Source organism: Nicotiana tabacum, chromosome 8 (genome assembly GCF_000715075.1).
Source record: "Nicotiana tabacum cultivar K326 chromosome 8, ASM71507v2, whole genome shotgun sequence".
Lineage (NCBI taxonomy): Eukaryota > Viridiplantae > Streptophyta > Magnoliopsida > Solanales > Solanaceae > Nicotiana > Nicotiana tabacum.
Genome location: NC_134087.1, coordinates 145,912,035 through 145,925,951, shown reverse-complemented (window position 1 = coordinate 145,925,951; position 13,917 = coordinate 145,912,035). Strand labels below are relative to the sequence as shown.

The following is a 13,917-nucleotide window of genomic DNA, read 5'->3' as shown; positions in this document are numbered from 1 at the left end:
ATTTCGCCTTCTTTTAGGAGGGAAAAAGGGGGGCGTCGATAGTGATCAATATAGCTTTATATCCTTCAAAATATTGAATTATGTCTGGCCATAACAATGGAATATTAGGCATCCAAGCATACCTCACCCTTGCCAGTTGATGCAATGTCCTATTGATCTCATGAATCACCCTATTTGTGGACATTGAACCCCCATGTTTACCTACATTTCTTCTCTTCCAAAGTTCCCAAGTGATGATAGCTAGTACTGCTTGAAACAATGGCTTTAACTTTGGACAACATTGAGCATACCACCAATGCCTTATAACTTGCTTCAATTGAATCAATGGCACAGTAATTCTAGCAGCCCTCATGAACAAGTTCCATACTTTAGAGATATGCTCAACAGATTCTTCTTGGGGCTGCTGACAACACCAATACCTAGACATCACCATCATGTCATCAGTGGCTATTTTCCGCCTCTATAATCTCCACAAGAAGAAGAATATCTTGAATGGTAAACTTTTAATCCACATTAACCTGAATTCCTGATTAGGATCATCCCTATGCCTTAATATTTGCCAAGCACTGCTAACACTGAACTTGCCTGAAGGGGTTGGCATCCAGTATAGCCTATCCTAGTATCCCTAATTGCCTTCATAATGCACATTTAGCCTTATATGTTCTGCAATTTCCTCATTGAAGGTTTGATCTAGCAGCTGATCATCCCATGTTTCACCTTGCCTTAGTTTTGCCCCGTCTTAAAGATCTTCATTGATCGGAAAGTCTTCAGGTAATACGTGATAAAGTGCACCCAATCTAGTCCAATTTTCATGCCAAATATTAGTTTTTCCACTATTCAATTCCCATAGGATCTCATGTTCTACTTCTTCCCTAGCATTTAACATTTGTCTCCAAACATGAGACCCCTGTCTAAACTGCACCACCATTGGTATCTCCTTCTTGCAATACTTATTCCACATGAAATTAGACCACAAAGATTTTGTGGTTCTAAACCTCCACCATAGTTTAGCAAACAATGCCCTCGATACATCATGTAAGGACCTAAAACATAGGCCCCCTTCCTCTTTAGGAAGGCAAAGATTTTTCCATGAGGCCCAATATCTGCTTCTCCCTTCTTCCTTTGTGCTCCAAAAGAACCTAGCAAAAATCTTATGAAGATGCTCTAGGACATTTTTTGGTCTCTGCAGGACTGATAACATATGGACTGGCATACTTTGCAACACACTAGAAATGAATGTTGCCTTTCCTCCAAATGACAACAACTTTTCTTTCCATGAATGCAATTTAGCCTTTATTTTCTTGATAAGATCCTCATAATATTCCTTCATCCTTATAGTGTAGAAAATAGGACACCCTAGATATGTGAAGGGGAATTTACCTCTTGCAAATCCTGTAATAGTTCCAACCGCCTGACACAATCCATTAGGAACCTTTGAATACATGTAGTATGAACTCTTATCTTTATTGATAATCTGGCATGATATCTTATCATAGTTTCCCAACACTGCCATAATCTTCCTCAAGGATGGAGGATGAGCAGAAGCAAATATTATAGTATCATCAGCATATGCCAAGTGGTTCAAAGGATCAAACCACTTAGGCATTCCAAATCCCACAAATGACCTATCTTCAAATAACTTATTCAAAGACCTGGAAAGTACCTCAACTGACAGAATGAACAATGCTGGTGATAGAGGATCCCCTTACTTGACACCCCTTGTAGAATTAAAGAACCCTAAGGACTGCCCATTCACCAATACTGAGTACCAGTTATTTGACACCAAGTTCCATACCATATTGATGAAGTGCTCAGAAAATCCCATCTTCCTTAGTACATGCAATAAGTACTTCCATGAAACCCTATCATAGGCCTTAGCCATATCAAGCTTGATCACCACCTTAGCTGGCTTTACCTTAAACTTATGTCAATGATAATTTCTTGAGTCAATAAGATGTTCTCAAGTATGCTCCTACCCTTCACAAATTCGGATTGATTAGGAGATATTAGAGAAGGCAAAATTTTTTCCAATCTATCATGTAACACCCTAGACAAGACCTTGTTAATGAAGTTGCTCAAGCTAATAGGTCTTAAGTCAGAAAAGGTCTCAACTCTAGGTTTCTTAGGCAGCAACACTATATTGGTGTGAGTGATGGATTTAGGTAGTGCAGCTCCTCCATAGAAGTGTAGCACCATGTTGTGTATATCAGCACCAATAACATCCTAACATGTTTGATAAAATAGGCTAGTGAGTCCATCTGGACCACTAGCACTCTACCCACTAAGCTCAAAAACTGTTGTCCTTACCTCTTCAATTGTTGGAAATTTGCTAAGTTCCAAATTTTATTCCATAGTGACCACCAAAGGTACATTATTGAGAAAGGAAAAGTCAGATGTATCACCTTCATTTGTGAACTGTTTTTGATAGAAGTCCACTGCAGTTGTAGCCAATTTCTCATATTCTTCAATCCATACCCTACTTCCACTTTTGATCCTCTTCAATTGCAATTTCTTTCTTTTGCCATTGACATGATTGAGAAAGAAACTTGTATTCCTATCTCCTTCAGCAAACCAAGTCATCCCAGCTTTTTTGCTTCCAATACTGCTCCTCTATACTCAAGTATTTCTTCAATTCAGATTGAGCCTTTTGAAGCACAATCCTTCTCTCAATAGTAGGATTTTCTTCAAACAACATCTCTTTTACCCTAACAATGTCTTCCAAAATAGCCAACTGCTTGAAGATATCACCAAATGTTTCCCTGCTCCATTTTGACAGTGCTGCCTTTACCCTCTTGAGCTTCTGCTTGAACATAAAAATCGGATCCCTTATGAAATCAACTTCCCAATTCTGCCTCACCACATCCATAAATGTAGCATGTTTAGTCCAAAAGTTCAAGAACCTGAAAGGCTTGACAAAATTGGTGGTCTGCTCCCTATATGTCATTAACAATGGTGCATGATCTGATCCAGTTTTGATTAGATGTTTAACTTCAATAGTTGGAAACATGTTCTAAAATGGAAAATTCACAAAGATCCTATCCAATATTTTGGATACACACGCAACATTGGATATCCCATTCCACCATGTAAATGGACTTCCTTTGTATCCTTGCTCAAACAAACCACAAGAGTATACACAAAATGCAAAATCCTCATATTCAAGTGGGTGTACTGGTAGTCCTCCTATTTTCTCATCTTCATGTAATATCACATTGAAATCCCCTCCTACAAACCATGGCAATTTCATATCACTTGCTAAGTAATACAAGTGATCCCTTAATTCCAACCTCTCAATTGCTGAACATTTTGCATAAACAAATGTCATATCATGTGCTGCCCCAGGTCATGGTAAAGCATTCTCACAGTCACCTGTTGCTCTGTATCCTCCACTAATTCCTATTCCACCACTACATCAAAGAACAACCATATTTGCCCATTAATATTTGCATAAGCCGTCTCCTTATTCAACCTTCTTCTATATTTATTAATTAATCTCTTCTTTTGAAAAGGTTCCATCAATGCAACTACACAAAAGTTATGCTCCCTATTCATATTGATCACCCTAGGAAAGGCCTGTTGTGTATTCACAGACCTTATGTTCCATATTAGTGTTTTGATCATCATTTAGATAGAGAAGCTGCCCTCCTGGGCATAATTCTTGAAGGTTGTTGTGGCTCTTTATTCTGATTCTTCTTTGTTTTCCTACATCCTTTAGCACTAGCTGTAGGTGATAGATCCCCATCCCTAGCCACCTATTTGAAGTTTTCTGCTGTTGATTCATCATCTCCTTCATCCTCCATAGGATTTTGTCTCATTAAGTCTTCATCAATTGGTGCCACATTATGTGTAACTAAATCATGTAAATATTGTAGAGGAGTCTTCAGTGGGATGCAGCTGCATAATTTGATCGCTGCCATATTCCATAGGCACTTCCTCTATTTCCCCAGATACTCTTGGAACGATTGCGTGCTCATCATTCTTTTCCTTGCTATTCTCTGATCATACTGTATCATCCCTAACCTTCACATTATCATCAAGTTTGTTCTCCAATGCATACACCGAAACATCATCTACATAGGCCAAAATCTTTCCAGTTGCACTAGGGATAAGGTTTATTTTCGATGCTTCATCAGGTGACCCTGGCGCCAGGCCTGGCGTCGCCAGCCTAACGCTTGGAGTACCTGGATTTAGGCCTGGCATCGCCAGCCTAACGCCTGGGGAGCCTGGCTTTAGGCCTGGCGTCACCAGCCTATCGCCAGGTGGGCTGATGTCCCTCACTTTGTCTCCTGTTATCTTTGTCGTGCCTAGTTAATCATCCTCCACCTAAATTGCATAACTACCTACAACTTTTGTTGAGTTTATCTCATCAAGGATCTCAAGCTGCCGAGAATATGTAAATATTTGAGACGGAATATCTTGACATGATTGGTTTGTAGTCACATTGAGTTGCCTTAGCTCCTCTTTTCTAGTTCCAAACCTTCTATGAACCCAGTCGATTGTGGATTCCTTATTAGCCTTTTCATCAGTACTTTGATCACTAGGAACTATAGGATTAGCCTTAGCTAAGTTCCTATTATGCTAATCTTCCAACACTTTCTCAACTGCTTCCTTCTTTACATGCTTAAGTTCTTATTGATTACCTTCTCACGCTTGTTTAGTATTAGCATCCTTCCCAACCCTAACCCCAGAAACCTTTGGATTAGGGCTTGTCACTCCGGTATTTCCTTCTTTTTCCTTCTCATGGCCCTTGTTAGATTGCTTTTCCCCATGTTCTTTCTTCTTACAATTGCTATGATCTTCACCTTTGCCTTTAGTAATTTGTAGAGTAGGTTGATGAACTTCCTCAACCTCTAGTGCATTAAATGTGTTGTTGGTTGCTACTTCCTCAAGTTTGGCCTTCCCTTTACCCTTGTAAGCTTCCTTGCCTTGTTTGTTATCAGCAATGTGACCCTAATTATCCCTTGGGTATTTGTTCTTACTTGCCTGTATCCATTCCTGCTTAGGCATAATTAGTAGCAGGCTTACCAACCACCTTTCCACTTGATAGAACCTTTGTTGAATTTGAAGCTGTACCAATTGCTTCAATGCTCACCACAACTGTCTTCTCCTTGCCTTGATCCCTAACATCTTCATCAAATCTCTTGTGTAATTTAGGATGAATTACCAAGCATTCTGCCTCACTATGCCCTTGTTTCTTGCAAGGCCTGCAATATTTAGGCATATAATCATACTTAATCCTAATCCATTTAAATTCTTCTGGCCGAGATTCATCAGCTTCTTCAACAATCTTAATACGTTTTGGGAAATTACCTAGAAAATTCACTTCCACCTTTACCTTAGAACAACTCGGTCTAGTCCCATTTTGAGTTGCTAGGTCTATATGTAATGGATTACCAACTGCACGAGCTAATGAAAATACACATTCCTTACCAAAGAAATATGGAGGAAGTTCTGGAAGCTAATCCACGCTATGGCAATTGGAGTCTCTTTATCAGGTTTCCACCATGGATTCCATTTTGTACAACGCATCTGCCACATGTCTGATTGAGCCTTTAAATAAAAAGCTGGCTTTGAGAGAAGATGAACATAATCCTCCAATAAACATAGTCTAATTAACACATGATTGTCTTCAATCAAGACAACTGAACAATGACCCTTAATCTCACATTGAATTGGAATCACTTTACGCAATTCACCAATAACAGGCTTCCCATATGAAAATTTTCCAAGAACTGAAAGTTGAAGCCCTTGTTGTACGATGGATTGCTTCACTTCTTGTTTCTTCCACTTCACAACTAGTCTCTATGAAGGAACTCAACTGGTTTCAATGGTAGCGTAGTTAGGGTTTGCATGGGCGTATTTATGACAGTAGGGTTTAATAAATTTGCATAGGTTTTAGGTAGATTAGGGTAGGGTTTGTAGAGATTGGTAACGGCTGATGGGGGGAGGAAGACAATGGACCAACCTTAGGAAGAGGCTGGCCGCCGGCCGTGGAGGCCATGAAGGGTAGTCGCCGGCGTAAACTATTGATCGCAGGAGAGCGGAGAGAGAAATACACCACTTCCTGCAGAAATTTCAGTTCTTGGCCCCAATAGAGTTGTTTTCCTTGATCCTAGCTCGGGTATACAGCTTGACAAAACATGTGAGGTCATCGTAAGTGAGAGACTCGAGATCCTTCCTCCTTAGTTCACTAAGTGTCGGGCGTTTATCCAGTATGTGCCACAACCAATCTGGGTATTTTGAGTCAGCCAACACTTTTGGATCTGCTCCATCCTTGAGAATATTTGCCCCGGCTTCTGTACTGGCCTTGACTTCTTTGCTAATCGATGATGCTTTTGGAGCATCTGAAGCTCCGCCACCTTTTCCACCCTTCTTCTTACCACCCCCAACAACAAATGTTTTGCAGCCTTCTATTTGAATAACCTCCTTGGGAAAGTTAACATTTCTCAATGATTTGATATAAGTTAATGCCATAGTCCTTATCCCCAACTCAGATCCGAAGGAAGAAATGGAGAGCAACAACGGAGGCTCTAGGGTAGTGCGAGAGTGTTTGATTGTATCCCTTTACATATTTAAATCTGTTGAGTTGGGGATTTTCTTTGTTGTGAGAATGCGTGAATTGCAAGAGTTAGCAGAACTTAGGCTTCTTGAAGTAGGATGCAAGTGCATATCTAGCTACTAGTAGCACTCTATTATTGCTTTTGAGGCTCGGAGCTCACAAATTGATTATCTGAACATTCAAATGATTCTTGTCTTTGCTGAAGGGTAAATAAATGAAATTACATGCTTGTTAGCTAATAGTTAGATCCATCCATAGTAATTGATATTTTGTGATCAATCAGAATTAGATTAGTTTCCTAGTAGGGCAACATTTTAGTTGCTTGAGGACAAGCAAGAGTCTAAGTTGGGGGTGTTGATGTGATGTAGAAATGCGACACTTTTGATACTAATTTCATAGACATTAGCTCATATTTTTAAGCATTGTGAGTCATTTCGTATGTAGTTTTGGTGTTTTGCAGGAAATCGGACTTGAAGATCCAACTCAGTTTCAATAGTCAAATATGTGGTTCAATATGCGGTCGCATAACTTATTTGCGGACCGTTGAATTGTCGCACGAATGCAAGAGGAATTCCAGTGAAGACGAATCTGAAATATATTATGCGGCGGTGGAATCATTATGCGGACGACATAACTGATATGTGATGGAAAAAAGACTGAAGATCGAATTTGTGGCATTGCTACTGTTGTGCGGACCATGGATCACATCCGCAATCCATTCTGAGACCACGAACTAACCTGAAGGGCTATGTTTGTCACATTTTATCTGTGACTTTTGGGCTATTATAAATAGAATAACTAGGGTTATTTTGGAATAGCTTGTTTGAAAAAGGTCCTACATTGAGAGTATTGAATACACCACTTGTTTTGGAGCTTTTTGGAGAGATTCCAAGACTTTGTCTTTATTGTAAGCTTTTATGATTTTCTTTAATGCTTTGCTCTTGTATATTAATTTGAGTAGCTAACTTTAAATACTAAAATTTTGGACACTAAGTGGGTATAATATTAATGACAAGGCGGGATATATATATATATATATATATATATATATATATATATATATATATATATATATATATATATATATATGTATATATGTATATGTATATATGTATATGTGTATATATATATAATGGGTGGGTTATTTTTATTCATTTCTTATGCTTCATTTATGGTCGATGGTTGCAACCATTAACTAGTTCCAATTTACTTTATCTTTCATTTGGAAAAGTGGGTTAGGGTTTGATAGAATTGAATAATAAGAACTCAAGTCGTTAAACCTTTTGTAATAAAACTGCTTAGGAATAAGCGGGTTCTACTTGGCATAAATTGGTTGCTCTTAATTATAACTCTTTTGTATTTTGGGAAAATCACAAAGAGGAAATACTACCTAACTATTGGAAAATATTGGGTAGTCATTTAGGAACCATTTGCATATCAAAGGACCTCCCATTAAAAATATATCATATTAACACAAATAGCATAACATTCCATAGAAGGGGACACAACCTTGGTTTCTTAATCCAATTAATCAATTCTCTCAACAAAATGGCTTCTCTGAACAATTCACAACTATCAAACTCTTCCCAAGCTAATAGAGTAGAACTACAGCTTTAATCAAGTGACATACTATTCAAGTAATATTTTCACACCTATTTCCTTGGGATTCGGCCCCAACCTAGTTGGGTTAATATATTTGAAATCGACTGCCTTACAACATTTATATAGGTGTAAGTTGAGCACATCATGCTACAACAGAGTTATGTGGGATATCCATCCTTATGTTTATTTCATGTGTTTTATTTTCCCTTTTGTGGGATGAATTCATGAAATTTTGCTTTTGTTGTTATATCAGTTGTACTTGTTGGATAGTCCTCTTGCTTTGCTTCTTTACATTTTAGGATATATCCAAGTTATTATCATTTTAGGTGTACAAACCGCGTTGTGTGAGGTTTCATGTGGCCTTTGTGGTGACTTGTCGGTTGGGCTACTTGTATTGGGTGAGACGAGGTTTCTAGACCTGAGATTTGCACTATTGTATTGGGAAAAAGAATGTTTGGAAGAATAATACTATATTTCCGCTTAGAATTTGGCAATGGTCCTTGTCGGACGAGAGAGCTTCTTGACTTGTTGATTTTTGGGTAGTTATGAGTTTTTGCATGTTCTTTTATCATTAATAGCGTTGCGAAGGTTAAGAATGAGGTTTCACTTGATATGAAGTATATTATCGGTACTGGGTTTGGTAATAAGCAGCTATTGCGGTTAGAAATTATTATTTTGAGTACATGAGTTATGTGGCACATTATTCGAGGCACGTTCGAGGATAAATATATGTTTAAGTGGGGTAGAATGTAATGACCCGATCGGCCATTTTAAGCATTTGCATTCAGCTTGGTGGTTTGAGGTCATGAGTAGCTTCATGTGGTGTATTATGACTTGTGTGTACCATCGGTTTTGGTTTTCGAGTGGTTTAGGATTGATTTGAAAGAATGATTCTCAACTAGGAAGCTATAAGTTGGAAGAGTTGACCAAGTTTGACTTTTGTGTATTTGACCTTAGATCGGAGTTTTTATGGTTCCGTTAAGTCCAAATGGTGATTTTTAACTTGGGTGTATTCCCGGATTTTCATTTAGATGTTTGTTTACCTTGAAAATGGTAATTACAATTAGATTTGATTTTGTGGTTCTAAAAATATGTGATTTAGTTTTATGCTAGTTGTTAGGCAATAGATGCTAAGTGTGAGTTAAGAAAATGAGATAAGAGCCTGAAGGTAGTATGCTATGCAAACCGAATGACCGCGAAGCGGGGCCTCGAGTTGGCCTACGCTGGACCTCGAGGTCGAGCTAGAGTGCTTGACTGGGGCTGTTCGATGAAGGACTTACAGACCTGAGGGCCTTGATGATGTCTCTTTATGATCAATAATAAATAATAAAATAAGAATAATCAATGAAATACAATAAATGTAAGCAATAAAATCAAAGGAAAGACAATGAAAAATGTTTTAGTTAGAGAGCAGAGAATGTTCTTGTTCTTGTATTGAATATCATGTGTGCAATAAATGACAAGGGTCCCCTTTATATAGAAGGGGTAAATCCAAACATGGAACATGTATAATTATTACAAAGAAACGTAGCTTGTACAACTACTTAATGGTCCGGTACGGACTCGTACAATTTTTGCAGGCGTCGTCAGCTTTGACCACGTGCCTTGGGAATTTCCCGCTTGTCCATGATATTCACCGATTTGTGATGCCCGAATCGAGCCTTCCGAGACGGGCTAAGGAATGTCCTAGCGATCATAAAACCGGACTCTCCGATTTCAGCCGTGTACAGATAGTCCCCGCGTTTCTTAGAGTGAAAATGATAAGAAACGGTCTTGAACTCTTGCCTCTTCGATACATCCACCATGATGTCAGTTGCGCTATATCAATGCGATTGATGTGACAAAAAGGGTGTCTAAAGGTCGCACCCATACAACCTTTTGAAGAGCCTTTGAATTGATTATAGCGGTTGGCTACCATTTGGCCTGCTCCAACGTGTAGGATTGACCTCTATAAATACTTCTTCCTTTGCCCCTTATCTTCCGCTGCATCATTAAGCCTTTAAAAGAGTTCTTCTTACTTTTTCCTTGTGCTCTTTCTATGATTACAATCTCCTCTCCCCTCTAAAACCTTTTTAATAAGAATGGCGAAGACTTCCATCTCTGTCCCTCAGGAAGATGTGCCTCCCTCTTCTTCATGCTCGTATAAGGGTAAGGCAACAATACCCCCTCTTCTTGAGGAATGCATCCCAGGACCCTGCATAATGACCTCCGATTTCAAGGTTGATAAGCCTTCTTCAAAGTCGGGACGACGCAAGCCCATGTCCCGATACATTAGTTTAGTAGCAGACGCCGAGAAGGTGAAGATTGACTGCCACTGGGGGGACGTGGTGCTGGTGGAGATCCCTTCTTGGGGGGAGACATATCGACATACAAGGCCGACTTCCTTAGTGTGTATACCTATCCATTTACTCTTGGCTCGGTCGAGCCATCCTCGCCTTCAATAGACCCCGTGATCCTCGACTCCTATGAACGATACCGAGTGACTCTCAACCAAATTCATTCGTCATTTTGGTATATTTTTTACATGATCAGGTATTTTGCGAACATGATTAAGGAGATGCCCTTCACCCTCGACTACTTGATCAGAATGTACAGTCCCCGATTCCTCCGATGGGGCCTAATTAAGATCCGATGTCGGGCATCGAAAGCCCTTTTTGCTTGTACTGACGAGGTTAGGGACGGAGGGTGGATGAGCCATTTTGTCCGAGTTAGGACCTCGGACTTGATCCCAGTGGAGAAGATGCCATTCCTTGAAAGATGGAACAGGAAACTAAAGTAGATACGTTGATTAAGGATTTTCTTTTCCTTTGGGATCAATTTCCCTATGAACTAACTTCCTCCACTGATGCAGCTGATGCGGTGTACCCTGACGTGGTTAGAGATCTCTCGGGCTGGGTTAGCCGGCTAGATTCGACTTGCCCATATGTTGAGCGCGTGTGGCGCGACCTGTCTAGGGCTCGATGGGAGGCCAAGAACCATGGTGAGCCTGCACTTTTACTGCAATTGAGTCTCTCAGAATAACTATCACCGATTGCACCCTTATTCCCTGCGTTTATATTTCGTATTTGTGCAGGTTTGGGAGAGGCCTCCTTGATGAGAGAAGCACCATTTGGGGAAACAGATACCCCGAAACCCGATAAAGAGAAGAAAAACAAAGGGAATCGTCGACTGAGCCTTCGAAATCCATGAAGGCCAAAGTGGAAGAACCTAAGGCCGATTCAGCTGCCTTAACTCCAGCAGTATCGGGGAGCCCCCGATCTGAAGGCGAGGAGAAAAATGCTTTCTCGGCAGCACCCAAGGGAGGAGAAAACCTAACCGTCCCTCATATTGCTGAGCCGATGGCTTCTAAATTGGAACTTGATGCTATTGTTGTCCTACCTCTGGCTGAAGAGGACTTCGAGGATGTATCGGGTAATGTCTCTAGGCTGGTTGATGGCCAAAATATTCCTCGAGTTGAGGTGCATTTGGTAGGCGTTCCGGAGGAAACCAGTTTTGAAGCTCTTCAGAGACAAGTGGCGGCCCCGATTGATCCAGTCGGGGCTATTGAAGTGAGCGATTCCCCTCCGGGACCGATTATATCTCCTAGGGAGATGAAGGATGCCCAGAATAAAGAACCTTCCGAATTGGGGGCGCCCGTCAGAGATAAAGATGCGTTTGAAAGGCTTTTAGTTGTGCTTGAGAAAAACCCTGAGCTCGACGCCTCACTCATTTTCAGTGGGATGGATAGGCTCTGTGAGCAGGTCATTTTTCGGCGTCCTAATCTTCGTCTTTCTAACTTTGTTTCTTTCATGATTCCAGGCCAAGGTGCTTTATAAACAGACCTTTGCCAGGTTTCGAGCCGAGTTGACTCAATACGAGGGTGAGCGCAAGAAGCTCACCTCGGCAGCTGATGAGCTTAGAGCTCTTTTTACCAAGAAGGAGGAGGAACTCCGTAGCCTTTGAGATTGTTTGGAGGCAGTGTCCCGAGAGAGGACTCATCTCACTGAACAGGTTATGTAGTTTCTTTTTGTTTTTGTCTAGATGCTTACCCGACTTCAGTATTTTAATACCTCTGGGCTGATCTATGCAGCTTGAGAAGAAGGATGTTCTAATGAGGGAGGAGCTCCGAGCTAGAGACTCTAAAATTCTCGAACTCAAATGGCACGTGAGGGAGATAGCCTCTGAGAGAGATACCCTTCAGGGGAAAATGGTCTCAGTCGGATATCAACTCTATGACGCGAGGGCGGAGAGAAATAAGATAAAGAACTTCATACTGAGTTAGTTTCTACGTATCCAGGATCAAGGCTAAAGCCGAGGCGCTTTTATCCTCACACAAAGAGGATGCTGTTGCTGCAAATGCTCAGGCTAGGAAGGTGTCCGAGGGGGACGAACTGCAATTGACCCGAGACGTGGAACATGCCCGGTTAGAATCTCGAAGGCAGGCTCTCGAAGATATACGTTCATGGGGCATCGACTTGTCTGCCGAGATCGAGAGGGTGAAGACCCTAGAAGAGGAGGCTTCGGCCCTGCTTGCTTCAGAAGGTGATTCGAGCACTGGCTCGGAAGATGATGAAGGCGAAATCCCTGAAGTGAAAGAGGCCATTGAAGACCTGGGGGCCGTGGCTGGAGCTATTAAAGGCACAACCTTTGAGGGAGCCGTCGAAGGCACAACCCTGACGGTAGATTAGGGTTTTACTTGCTTTCTCCCTTGTAAGGGCTTTTGTGCATAAGCCTTGTAAATGCACCCTTGTGAACCTTCAATAAAAAAGCCTTTCGTTTTTCATCATTTCTCCTTTTTCCTTTGCCTTTTAGGAATAAGCTGTGACGCTTGTTGACAATTGGCCCGAAATTTTGGACCTCGGGTTAAACCCTTAGGTTTTCTCTACTACTGAGCGATTTGTAATGGTCAAAAGTTGACCGTTTGGGGCTTAGTCCTCGAGTCAAGTTTCGACTTGAGTTCATCGACCTTTAGGTCTAAAAATCAGTCTTGAGGCTTTTTCAAGCTGGCCCTCAAGCTCTTATGCGTTGGGTCGGTACGACCTCTAATCAGTCCTGAGGCTTTTTTAAGCTAGCCCTTAAGCTCTTACACGTTAGGTCGGTACGACCTCTAACATAGGCTGGCGCTTAGGCTCTTACGCGTTGGGTCGGTACGACCTATAACATAGGCTGGTGCTTAGGCTCTTACGCGTTGGGTCGATACGACCTCAAACATAGGCTGGTGCTTAGGCTCTTATGCGTTGGGTCGGTACGACCTTCAATATAGGCTTTATTTTTCCCTCATTAAAGACTTTTTGAAGTTTTTATGTTCGTCCGACTCTTTGACGGTTCGATAAGAACCTTGATTGTGAGCCGTTATGTAACGATAAATGAGCACCTCGGGAGGTTTCACTCGATGGCTAAATTGTTTTGAAGCCTTTTCATTGTTTGGAGCTGACATGATCGAAGCTCTTTTGCTTATGCTGAGGGTAGCCTGATTAACCAATTCTTTTCTAAATACTTTCGAAGCAATTGAAGGCCTGTGATTTTATGGCAACAGTCGGGCATCCCCGAGTCGTGTTAGTTTGGCCGGAGCCTTAAGACCGTAGTCATTGTGTTCGGCCATAGCCTTTCAGTCCCCGAGTGAGGTAGCCTCGGCGTTTATATCGAGGGTATGCTTTTTTAGGGGTCTTACCAGTTCGAATATATAGCCTTTACTTTAAGATCGGGATTATGACTTTTGTAAGGTCTTATAAATTTGAACATGCCTTACTTGAGGTCTTACAGATAGGTTACTTAGC

General features: G+C 41.0%; 1 protein-coding gene across 1 annotated transcript; it reads right to left on the bottom strand.

Annotated features, from left to right (window-relative positions):
• Positions 1–739: 739 nt before the first annotated feature.
• Positions 740–3,325, bottom strand: LOC107810356 (uncharacterized). Its single transcript, XM_075220623.1, has 6 exons — positions 3,056–3,325; positions 2,705–3,010; positions 2,371–2,610; positions 2,059–2,223; positions 1,770–1,915; positions 740–1,652 (listed from the first exon to the last, which is right to left on the bottom strand). The coding sequence occupies exons 1-6, from the start codon at positions 3,323–3,325 to the stop codon at positions 740–742; spliced, it is 2,040 nt and encodes a 679-aa protein (XP_075076724.1).
• Positions 3,326–13,917: the final 10,592 nt, after the last annotated feature.

Coding starts and splice junctions, on each gene's coding strand:
- LOC107810356 (XM_075220623.1), bottom strand. CDS start 3,325: ATGACATTTGTTTATGCAAAATGTTCAGCAATTGAGAGGTTGGAATTA. Junction 2,224..2,370: donor ACTTTTCCTTTCTCAATAAT/GTACCTTTGGTG, acceptor CAAACATGTTAG/GATGTTATTGGTGCTGATAT. Junction 1,916..2,058: donor TGAGCAACTTCATTAACAAG/GTCTTGTCTAGG, acceptor CATAAGTTTAAG/GTAAAGCCAGCTAAGGTGGT.